The following is an 11,460-nucleotide window of genomic DNA, read 5'->3' as shown; positions in this document are numbered from 1 at the left end:
CAGTTAGTACGTGCACTTGTGGCTTCCTCCTTTTAAAAGGCAGCGTATTGGCATACTTCATGTGACCCGTTTATAAGAAATGACACTGGAGTTTCATTGATTTTTGTCTCATCTGCTGGGCGTCTAAGTTTCTGACAGATGAACTCTTCTGCCCTAATCTGCTTGTCTTTCAACGCTATGGTGATCCAACTAAACTGCAAGCTAGGCACACCATGGGAGATTGTAGACTGCTTCCCATGTGATAATCAGAACAGCAGGCTAAGTGGTCCTTCAGCCATCATTCAACACAACAGCTGATTACTTGAGGTTATCAAATGCACAGTGATCAAGAGAGAACATAATGACGTCTTTTATTGAGCATGTTTTCATTTGATGTTGCCCGAGCGACACCGCTGACAGAGGCGTCGTCCTATTTGAGCTGACAGTACTCACTCTTCTGCATAGCAGAGAAGCAGAGGTCCACCCTCCAAGACAAAACAAAAACGGGCAACAACTGTTTTCAGATGGGTTACATTCTGCCAACTATTTCAAGCATGTTCTGGGTAGAGGCCATTAAAAACAATGATTCAGGTACATTGAGTACCAGAGTTAAGACAACAGGCCAGTTACTTCAGCAAAGATACTTCATGGAAGTAAGCTGCCAACAGTTTGGTTCCCTGGATGTAGTTAGACCTGAGAAAGAAAGAAAGAAAGAAAGAAAGAAAGAAAGAAAGAAAGAAAGAAAGAAAGAAAGAAAGAAAGAAAGAAAGAAAGAAAGAAAGAAAGAAAGAAAGAAAGAAAGAAAGACTCATGTAAATCATAAATCATGTAAAATATTATAGGGTTGACATTTCTTAGCAGTATTCGTTAAACACATGACTTTTAGAACAACGAGGTTAATCAAAAGGAGTAATAGTATTATATGCATTACTATTAGTTCTAAAAACAGTCAGGGTCATCACTTCACAATCATTACTTGACCATGATCCAGTAACACTTTCTTTATCAAGCAAGTCAATAAGACACAGCCATAATGCACAAAATATAGTCTCTGTAATTGTTTATATTAGGGCTGTCAAAATAACGCATTCATTTCAATTAATTAATCACAGAAAAAAAATAACATGTTAAAAAATGAACTCTTATTAATCACATTCTGTAGTGATCTTTGACCCAGTGCAGTTCTAGCCACTGTTGACAGGAACATCGTTCTCTGCAATTTTTGCATAAAGTAATTACCGTACCATAGGAGTTTGTCAAGTCTACTCAACAAACCGGTTGAGGTATGAGCTAGCATACTCCTTGATGATAATAAATAACGCTAGCAGTAAACCTTGTCAAGCTACTTCTGACCAGGCTTTCAGACGCAAAATGATTGTTTATTTAGCTTACTCTACCTATGAACGACTTAACTAACTAACCGACTAATCCCTTACTAAATGGACTACATTACTTTGGTGTTACTGCTCACATCATTGACAGTGAGTGGAAGCTTCAGTCATTTGCATTTACCATGCTAAAAACAGACTCCAGGCACTATGCTGATGCCTGCGTCCAACAGTAAAAATGAAAACTAGATATACCGCAAAGCGGTACAAAATACAACCGCCGCTCAGTCCTGCACATTCTCTCCGCAAAAATAAATCACGCTTGTCAATTTGTCTCCATCTCCTACTCCAGCCCAAACTCTTGCAACTTTTGTGTATGTAAATGAGTGCGTGCATAGTGTGTGTGTGTGCGGGGAGGGGATAATCTACCTCCACAAAGCCCACATGTAGTGCAAGGCTGATTTGTTACAGTTACCTGTTGATCTTCTCATTCTGTGAATGAGCACCATCATCTGAGGAGCCTACTGGCAGCAGCATGACGTTGCGGCCGGTGGCTTCCTGGAAGGTCAAGGTCACCGGGATACTTCCACCCTCCCTCGTCAGGTCAGGCTCGACTCCAAACACTGTTAGGAGCAGGAGCGAGAAAAGGTTAATAAAATATTATGGACTATGGAGCCACAACTTAAATTGATCAAGTCTGTTTTTTAATCAACAACCAGAGAGATAAAGTTTGAGTGGCTCCTTCCAGAACCTGAACTAGTATGATTAACTGTCTGATCTTCCCTCAGTTTTCAATAAAGTCTCACTGCATCTCAAATAGACCTCGGACGTTCGCTTACAAAAAAAAGACCCAAAAGCTACCATCTTTGCTCTTGGGTCTTTTTTGTAGCCGAACTTCAGAGGTCTATATTGACTTTACCAAGACATACCAGTTTTCATGGCTTTCCTGCCAGCCATGAAGTGGGGGTGGTTGAAGTCCGCCACCCAGGCCTTTGCTCCATGGCCCATGTAGGCCTTCAGCTTGTTGGGGCTTTCCAGTTCAGCAAATTTCTTTTCTAGGTGACCGATGACCTGAGGAAGTGATAAGAATATGGTTAAAATCATTAGATGTGTTTAACGATGCAGCTTGCACATGTGGTCATAGTGAAATGTGGTGAATAGCATAGTAAATGCATACAATGTTTTGCATTGAATACACCTCATCTGAGTACACCCTACAAGACATGCAAGTGGCATAAGCCAACTCCAATGTATAATGAAATCATACTCAATGAGACCTGAAGCCAGCCATAATGACTACTTTCAAAGTATGTCATTGATGACAAAATGTTTCATGGTAAACTTCACTCAGGGTTAAGGTTGGGTTAACTAATGTAATGAATTAAAAAAATTCACTGCATTGTAATTTCAACAACAACTACATGTTTGCGTTTAGTGAGACAAAGACAAATTTTCACTTAACTTGAAAATTAACGAGGAGAAAAACTTTACTTACTTGTTTCTCCACCACTTTTGGATCCATGTCAGGGACGAGACGGATGGAGAATTTGCCGATGACCTTCCGTGGGATGACCGTTTTGGCCCCACCTTCATAGAAAGCCCCCTCAATGCCATGTAGAGACAGAGATGGGTATCTCCACCGATGCATCAGGATTTGTTCCTGTCCACAAATTGCAATCGCAAACAAAGTCAGTGCTCCACAAACAACACAAAAATTGTGAGTGTTCATCACAATGACACAATGAAGCCATGTTCACCATAATATCATGAGTTTTGATATCAAGGGCTGGTAAAAAAAAAAGTCTTCCTGTCAGTTGGAAACCCCTTTATAACTTTACATTACAGTACTGTACACAATATTCCAGTGGACAATCCCAGGAGATTAGATTCAGTGTCAAACACATGAGCATACCTTGGTGTCGTGCAGTAGTTTGCATGCCCCGACATCCTTGCAATACTCATCCATGTCAAAGTCGATCTTCTCATAGAGCTTTTTCTCCTCCTCTGTGAGAGGGGCCACAGAATCGTACATCCCTGGCACCAGGATCTTTCCCTTCTTGTCCACCAGTGAGCCTAATTTCAAAATAACCAGCAAACAATCAAACAGAATAACAACAGAAAACACTTAACTCTGAAACTAAGAAAAGCTTATCAGTTTTGTATAGTATTTGGCATCGTCTTCTATTGATACCAATAATGATAGCCATCCTAGTTATGTTTCTGGTATTCTCAACAATCCAAATATTCATCAATTAAGAACCTGTGATGTGCATTTGTGATGACTAGCCAATGCACTCACCCATAAGGGAAATCAGGTCTGTCATGGCTTCATGCACTGAACCGCCAAACACGCCAGAGTGCAAGTCTTGATCACAGCACGCCAACTGTGGGACAAACAGCGCAATATTGACAACGGCAGGGAACAGGTTCAACAGGCACTTAATTACTGAAACAGATCCCAAGAGCTACTAAACCGTTGGCGTTCATTACACCTGAGATTCAGAGCCATTGAAAACCTTCAAGTATAACTGCCATCGTCAACACAATAAGTGGGACTCAAAACTGGACTGATCTCTGTAATGGAATGTTTATTGATTTTTCAACATAGGGAAGTATACACAACATTGTCAATAATGGTCAAATTTTCCTTTAACCTGCCCGCCTCCCCACCAAATCCCTTACCAACACATGGATCAGCATTATTCATTATTCAACGGAAAACTGGACTGTTCTTTATGAAATACGAGTTTCACGAAGGTCAAGAAAAAGATACACCTCTAACACACACACACACACAACAGACTAAATCAGCATGGAAAGGCTCATTACCCAGTAGCATGTACTTATGGAAATCAGTAGTGTGCATAGAGAGGCAGCGTTAATTACCTCAATGAAGAAGTAGCAGATGCCACGCAGCCCGTAGGTGATGCAGGGCTTCGTTTTTCCCAGCCAATAGTTGTCCGAGATACAAACATAATCGACATCCTTGAAGAAAGAGTCCTTCCGGGAGAAAACCAGATCATCTAGACCCTCAGAGCCAGACTCCTCCATCCCCTCAAAACAGAACTTAATGTTGATGGGAAGCTCCTGTTGGGGTAACAAGGAGACTGGATAAAGGTCTGGTTTAAAATGTGAAGACTTAAAAGGAAAGTAATTTACGAACAGTAACATATGAAGAAAAAAGTAAGGTAAAGTGGTGTACAGTTCTCAAGTATATTCACTGTATTCATGGTTGTGAAACTGAATATTGTCTGAGAAACAGTAACCAATCCATAGCCTAGCTATGATCAGTAGGTCAAGGTCACTTGCTTGCTGATGAAAATACTCCTCATAATAACAATAGACAGAATTTGTACTTTTTAAGGATATTTACATTTTCAAACTCATTTTAAAACCTTAGACACATGATATGGTCTTGAGAGGAGAAAGGAATGTTGCCACTGATATGGACCTTTGAGCATGCAGAGTTGCATTATGCAGATAGTAACATTAATTTGCAGAAGTTGCAAAATGTATGTTGCACACGCATTTATTGTTTTTTTGGATGACTCTAATCTAAATGCTACAGAACTTCATGGCTGATTATATTTGCTTTATTCTGATTATAACTTGCACAACTGATTAGATTTATGCAAGCTAATTAGATTAGCTTCAGTTTTATGGACAGTACGTTATCAGACCCCAAGCATTACAAATGCTGGAATCGTTTAATTAAGTGGTGCATGGGTGTATTAAGTGGTTTTACATGGAACATTTTTCACACTTTCTTAAAAATAAACTGATCTATCATCAAATCATCTGACTCTAAGATGCTCAACATGAAACATTGCCATATGATCATGACATGCAAAGTGCTTGCGTTTGGTTTGGTGTCATTTGATTCATTGGTGTAATTCAGTACTTGCTTGGTCTTCTGGTAGGCCTCAATGCAGTTGAACCAGGCCAGGACAGGTCCCTTGTCATCTGTGGAGCCTCTTCCATACAGCTTCCCTATTGTAATTACAGACAGGAGTGAAAAGCTGCAGGGGGCACACTTCAGTAACCAATTAAATCAGGGTAGTAAATGTTCCAACTTTATGTAAACAAAGCTTGCTTGAAAACTGAGAAAGATGTTGGCTAATCCAGGGTGCATCTATCATGCAATGTCAATGGTGGAGTTCTATTCATGTCGCACAGTATTTAAATTCCATTACCCTAATAATTGATAATTGAAAGCATCTTCAGAATTTCCTTGTGTCTATAGACTTTTGCAACCTATCAAACTAAAAGCACAAACAGGAAGACAAGAGGCTGGAATTTATAAAATCATTGGCTTAGCACTGATATCCACATTAGGAATTTTGAGCAAATTTCCAGTTCCTATCCACATGAGGAACTGAAAGCAAGAGTGTCTGCAGTAAGTACAACATGTGTAGATCAAATGACAAATCATGTGACTGAAAAATGTCTTTAGTCATGCAAAATAAATGCGTCACTGAAGCCTTTTAACCACAACTGCACACTTGGCATTGTCCTTTTAATTGCATTGTAAGCTTGGTGATCGAGTGAATCCACCTACCATCCTTCTCCACCAGCTTGAAAGGCTCGGTGTCCCAGCCATCGTCAATGTTTGCAGGCTGGACGTCGAGGTGACCATAGATGCACACAGTCTTCTTGCCAGGGTCTGAGCCGAGGCGACCCAGAATAATGGGAGGAAGTGGGATCTCCTGACCGTCCGCCAACTATACAAAAATGCAATGTCTGTATTATGCATACAAATTAAACCGCAATTACATATAAGCTCCTTAATTTCTTTTACATTTTTTTTTGGGGGCTTTAATGCCTTTAATGCGACAGGATAGTGGAGAGTGACAGGAAGTGAGTGGGAGAGAGAGTCGGGGAGGGATCCGGAAAGGACCACGGGGCGGGAATTGAACCCGGGTCGCCAGCGTATGGTGCAGGTGTCCCAGCCAGTCAACTGGCTGGGGCCATAAGCTCCTTAATTAAATGGGCTTGCAAACAACTGGACATCAAATCAGAATAGCATCTAGACATTTAGGCCTACCTCCTGTTTGCCAATGTCAACCAGCTCCACCGTTCCGCCAAGTTTCTCAATATCCTTTGCTGCCATCTCCATCATCTTTTTAATCTCTCCACGTTTCTCTGGCCATGCAGAAACACTCTGAACTGATACCCATTCTGCCAAATGCTTCAGAGAAAGACAAGCACTTAACAATACAACACCTTTGGTCGATTTGGCATTACATCTGTACTGTAGACTATACAAAATAGTATTCTACCCATTAAACAAATGCATGTGGTCTCTAGATCGATGTACCAACAAAAAATCCATTATTTACCTGAATGTACAGTTCTTGGTTTTCGTCCACGTACTTAAAAAGTTCTGGAAGAGAAGTCATCTTTCCAAACGTTCACCCTTAGACCAGAGGAACTGAGCTCGAAGTGGACTTTTACCTGTGAAATGTAGTCTTTAACCAGATTGTTATCACAAGAGAGGCTCCACCTATCCTATTAATCTTGACGTCATATTGATTGTGGTGACAGGACTACGATAACAGACAATAAGACGTTTTTCAAATTAACTGGTGAACTCAGTCAATCAACTGATATTGCATTACTTATTTTAATTGATCTTTACACGATGCGTCCAATTAACTCCGCGGGACACAACGCTAACAACAAAATGCACACTTAACAAGCATATAATGTTACGTAGCATGATCGAACTTCGATACTTAACAGGGAAGTAACATTAAAATCTGGAGTTTGTGGTGACAAAGGTGCCGTTAATATTACCTAAGATTATATTTTATGCAACAAATGCAAGGCACATGTATCTTTATATAAAATATTACCTTGATAATATCACACCAAAATGATCAGCAACAGTGTCGTTATTTCTGCAGAGTCAGACCTCACTGCCCGATTTGTGTTTTCAGAAGGCAGCATGTGATACTTTTTCCGGTTTGTCGCCATCTCGTGCGTGACGTTGGTTCCTAAAACCAATCAGATTCTTCTGTAGAGCGTCTTCTTCAGCTGTACAACAGTAAACGGTTTAGTGAGCTCAGCTGTCACATTTCTATAATTTCAATGTAATTAAATGTAATGCATTTCCCTCACATGCTGGCCAGGGTGGTTATAATCTATCAAGCCTGTTGAAAATTAATAGCTTTGCCAGGTTTCCTCTTTTAATCATAGCCTGCTTCAGCCTCTCCTTCACAGGTGTTCTCAATGAACGAAAACTTAAGTGGACCACGCGCCGTCTTCATTGAATGAAGAGCCTCTATATAGGCTATTGCAAAATAACACAACTGCATAACGTGCAGTTTAGTCACTGACGATTGACTGCAGCCATTAGCTGACATGTTTGTGCTATTTTGGTTAGTTGTGGGGTTAGCCCTTACACAAACTCTAGATCTTAACAGTCATCTGGAAGATATGTCAGAAGGAGAATATGGCTCCTTTTCTTTTGTCCAGAACGAGGATGACTATACTGTAGGCAAAGCTGTCATCCAGTTATCAGAAACGGCTGATGACCACGATTATTCTAGCTCTGAGAAAGGGTTCAAGGTGTTGGCTCCAAGTTCCCAGGAATTGCCAGTGGAGTGCACCAACAGTACAATCAAGGTGGAACTTCCCGCTGGTCCACTCGAGGGGATTAGGATACTAGGTAGGCGCCTTTTACCCAAGGCTACAGATAGACCTGTGTCATGTTTAGTTGATCTGTGTCTTATTTTCTTTCTTAAAAGGCTCAACAGCTACAGAGCCTCTACTCCAGACTGTCAAGTCATGTGGCTATACACTAACAAAGACGCAGGAGAAGAACACACTCACTGTCAGTTTCAATGGCTGTAACGTAACCTTGGAGGTCAGTTAGACCTACAGTTTCCCCCTTCCCCTCCCATTTTGGTTGCAGCAGTGGAACAAATCCTGTTCTAACGAACTTGTTTTCCTCTCAACAGCGCGATCATTATAAAATTCGCCTGCTTTATGTCACCAATGACGGCAGAGTAGAAGTCAACACCGTTTCCTGCCCAGTTCATCAATATTCAAACTCGATGATGTCTGATAGCCCTGTCAGGAAGTCTGGCAAGAAGTGCGATGCCACTACTACTGTTGTTCCCGTGACCAGATCGACTCTAAAGCCTGTGCCAATGCCTGGTGGTTTGTATGACTAGAGTTCTGCTCTGCTCCTTCATGAAGTATACTTTGGAACTACGAACAAGATGGCTACAGACCTTTCTATAAATACTCAATATTGGTTTATCATTACCAAGTCCAGTGCAAGTAGCCTACTTTATTATATTTGTGTAAGGATTCATTTTATGTTTCCCTAGGCTGTGGTGTTCCACAAGAGAAGCAGATTGACTGTTCTGGAGTATCTGCCTCTGAATGTCTGGTAAAGGGGTGCTGTGTGGACCCCACAAGTCAAAAATGCTACTATCCTGTTAATGGTGATCTTAGGCCCAGCCATTTTGATTTTCTTTATTATTTTTTTAAACAAAGTTGGGCCCTAATAGTTTTTTTTCTTCTCCCCAGTTTGCACGTTGGACCAACACTTTGTTTTTGTCATCACACGTGATCTGGTCAGTGTACCAGTGAGTCCTACTTCTCTGGTAATTGCTGGCAACTGTAGTTGCAAACCAGTGGTTGTCAACAGCAAGTTTGCCCTTTTCAAGTTTTCAGTTACAGACTGTGGAACTCGAGTGTATGTAAGTGTTTTCAAGCTGTGGACTACAGCATCTTTGACTGACTGCAGCCGTTAACAAATATTGTTCAGAATATTTATCTTGCCTGGAAAACAAAGTATTTTTTTTTTTTCCCAACTAGGAAGTTGGAGACAGTCTTGTGTACCTGGCTGAAGTGCAAACCGTTAGAAGGCTCCACAAAATGAAATATGCAATTATAAGCAGAGACAATCCCATCAGGTTGCTATAGTGTGCTGTATATTGTGTGTGTGTGTGTGTATATACTCTGGCCTCACAGGCTATTAGGCATGATCTCTGGGTATATGACTCATCAATCTTGTGCCTATTTCCGCAGGTTCATGGTGGAGTGTCGTTATCCTAAGAATCCTCAGCTTGATATGGTCAAGCTTGCCAGTGCTGGGTTTCTGGTGATGAGCCCCATTTTACCATCTATAGTCACTTCAGAGGGATTGTATGGTGTACAACTGCGAATTGCTGAAGGCTTGTTTTTTTTTTTATTATTATTTATTTTTATTCCTTTAATTCATCTGCCTTTATTCATTTCTATCCTTTGTGTAAAATTACTCCCTTCTATCTACCTTAGATAAGACATTTTCCAAGTTTTTGCCCCACTACCACCAACCCTTGCGTCTTTTACTGGGAAACCCGGTGTACCTTGAAGTGCGCATCTTCTCCCCTAAGGCAGAAGCCGCTGTGCTTCTGGTCCATTATTGTGTGGCATACCCTCGTTCTGCTAGAAGTGCTCTTGTTCTTGTTTATGAAGGGTGAGCAGTATTTAAAGCTAATGATCATGGCCTTAATGGTGCTGTCAATTTTCCAAGAATTCAGAGTGTCATTCGTGTGTGTCTTTCAGGTGTCCTGATGCCTTGGATTCTCCCTCCACTGCAATTCTTCACATGGGTAATCTGCCGCAAAATCGTCATAGACGTCGTTTCATGGTCAAGGCATTCCAGTTCATGGATCAAACGACCAATAAGTTCCTAAATGAGGAGGTGCGTGTGTGTGTGGTGTGTGTGTGTGTGTGTGTGTGTGTGTGTGCGCATTTTGAAGGAAATTCACTCAATGTCTCTTCACAGATCTATTTCATGTGCTCAGCTGAAGTGTGTCTTCCTTCACAAACGACTTGCAAAGAAACTTGCTTTGATAAAAAGGTATGTCTTCAAATTTTACCTTTTTTTTTTTTTTTTTTTGGTATTTCCACAGTTCTGTCAATCATTATTTCTATTTTCTTATAGGTTTCTCCATAACAAAAGCGACTGCTCCAGTTTCATTATGTTCTGAATACATTTTATTGATTTAATGTGTTGGTCATTGCTGATGGTTCAAGTATCAGTGTTTGATTCTTAATAAACATAAGATGCAGCTCTCATTAATTGGTGAGTGGTCAATTTTTTTTTTTTTTTTTTCCCCCCTCAGTAGTGCAGTACCAGGTGCCAGAATGAGGTTCAAAGTGCAGGAGCCAGATTGGTCTGAGTTGAGATTGAAGGTACATATTTGGTACCATTGAAGCTGTAATTTTAAGTAGATTAAGAATATCAGGTGCCTACAACTCCTTCACAAAAAAAAATCCAGAGCTTTCAATGAACCACATTAAAGGAGAATTCCGGTGTGATATTGACCTAAAGTGTATTGAAACATGATACCGAGTGTGAACGTATGTCTCATAGCCCATCTCGGCTTCTCCCCTGCACTCCAAAATCTGGCGCTAGTTAGCCGATGCTACCAACAGCTTTTTCAATAGTGGTGCTTCGGCATCGGGCTAGCCATGCAAATAAATCACTGTTTTACACCCATGGATCCACAAATGCATGGATTCCAGTTGCTGCTACTGGAAGAAACTGGAATCCATGCATTTCCACTGAATTATTTTTGGAATCTGATCCCTTTATCATACCTGTTCATTCTTACTGTTTTTCGACTTATCGTGACTAAATTCAAGATGGCTGCAAACACTAAACTTTGTGAAGATACTGTCTGTATAAATCGTCTTGTAAGTAAACTACCAGTGCTTTTTTCAAAGTTCTCAATGTCTCGCTTTTTAAATGTCAGGGCCCTCGAAGTCTACCAATGAAGTGTGGAGATACATTGAGTCTCGTAAATGGGTGTAAAACAGTGATTTATTTGCATATATAGCCCGATGCGGAAGCACCACTATTGAAAAGCTGTTGGTAGCATCGGCTAACTAGCCAGATTTTGGAGTGCAGGGGACAAGCCGAGATGGACTATGAGACATACGTTCACACTCGGTATCATGTTTCAATACACTTTAGGTCGATATCACACCGGAATTCTCCTTTAAAATCAATAGGCCAAAATCAAATTACATATTGCATCAGGCATGCATCGATGCCAAAGTTGAACAAATTGTTCCATCTCTTGAGTGTCAAATCCATAGACGTGAATGTTGTCGCCAGTGGCTGTTAGCCTTAGAGAAGCCCTATGCA

At 40.8% G+C, this 11,460-nt stretch overlaps 2 protein-coding genes across 2 annotated transcripts; one reads left to right on the top strand and one right to left on the bottom strand.

Annotated features, from left to right (window-relative positions):
• Nucleotides 1-333: 333 nt before the first annotated feature.
• cndp2 (carnosine dipeptidase 2) lies at nt 334-7,297 on the bottom strand. Its single transcript, XM_048230308.1, has 12 exons — nt 7,163-7,297; nt 6,647-6,761; nt 6,352-6,495; nt 5,866-6,028; nt 5,209-5,297; nt 4,194-4,394; nt 3,607-3,691; nt 3,220-3,380; nt 2,803-2,967; nt 2,237-2,378; nt 1,783-1,930; nt 334-672 (listed from the first exon to the last, which is right to left on the bottom strand). The coding sequence occupies exons 2-12, from the start codon at nt 6,704-6,706 to the stop codon at nt 606-608; spliced, it is 1,425 nt and encodes a 474-aa protein (XP_048086265.1). The 5' UTR covers nt 6,707-6,761; nt 7,163-7,297; the 3' UTR covers nt 334-605.
• Nucleotides 7,298-7,590: 293 nt separating this feature from the next.
• On the top strand, nt 7,591-10,389 carry LOC125285737 (zona pellucida sperm-binding protein 1-like). The gene is made up of 11 exons (XM_048230306.1): nt 7,591-7,977; nt 8,057-8,175; nt 8,270-8,471; nt 8,645-8,761; nt 8,847-9,019; nt 9,138-9,235; nt 9,351-9,496; nt 9,600-9,780; nt 9,870-10,008; nt 10,093-10,167; nt 10,252-10,389. Exons 1-11 carry the CDS (start codon nt 7,671-7,673, stop codon nt 10,261-10,263), a joined length of 1,569 nt encoding a protein of 522 aa, XP_048086263.1. The 5' UTR covers nt 7,591-7,670; the 3' UTR covers nt 10,264-10,389.
• Nucleotides 10,390-11,460: the final 1,071 nt, after the last annotated feature.

The sequence above is a fragment of the Alosa alosa genome, chromosome 20 (assembly GCF_017589495.1).
Source record: "Alosa alosa isolate M-15738 ecotype Scorff River chromosome 20, AALO_Geno_1.1, whole genome shotgun sequence".
NCBI classification, from domain to species: domain Eukaryota; kingdom Metazoa; phylum Chordata; class Actinopteri; order Clupeiformes; family Clupeidae; genus Alosa; species Alosa alosa.
Note: the sequence above shows the minus strand (reverse complement) of the source record. Positions and strands in the feature narration are given on the sequence as shown.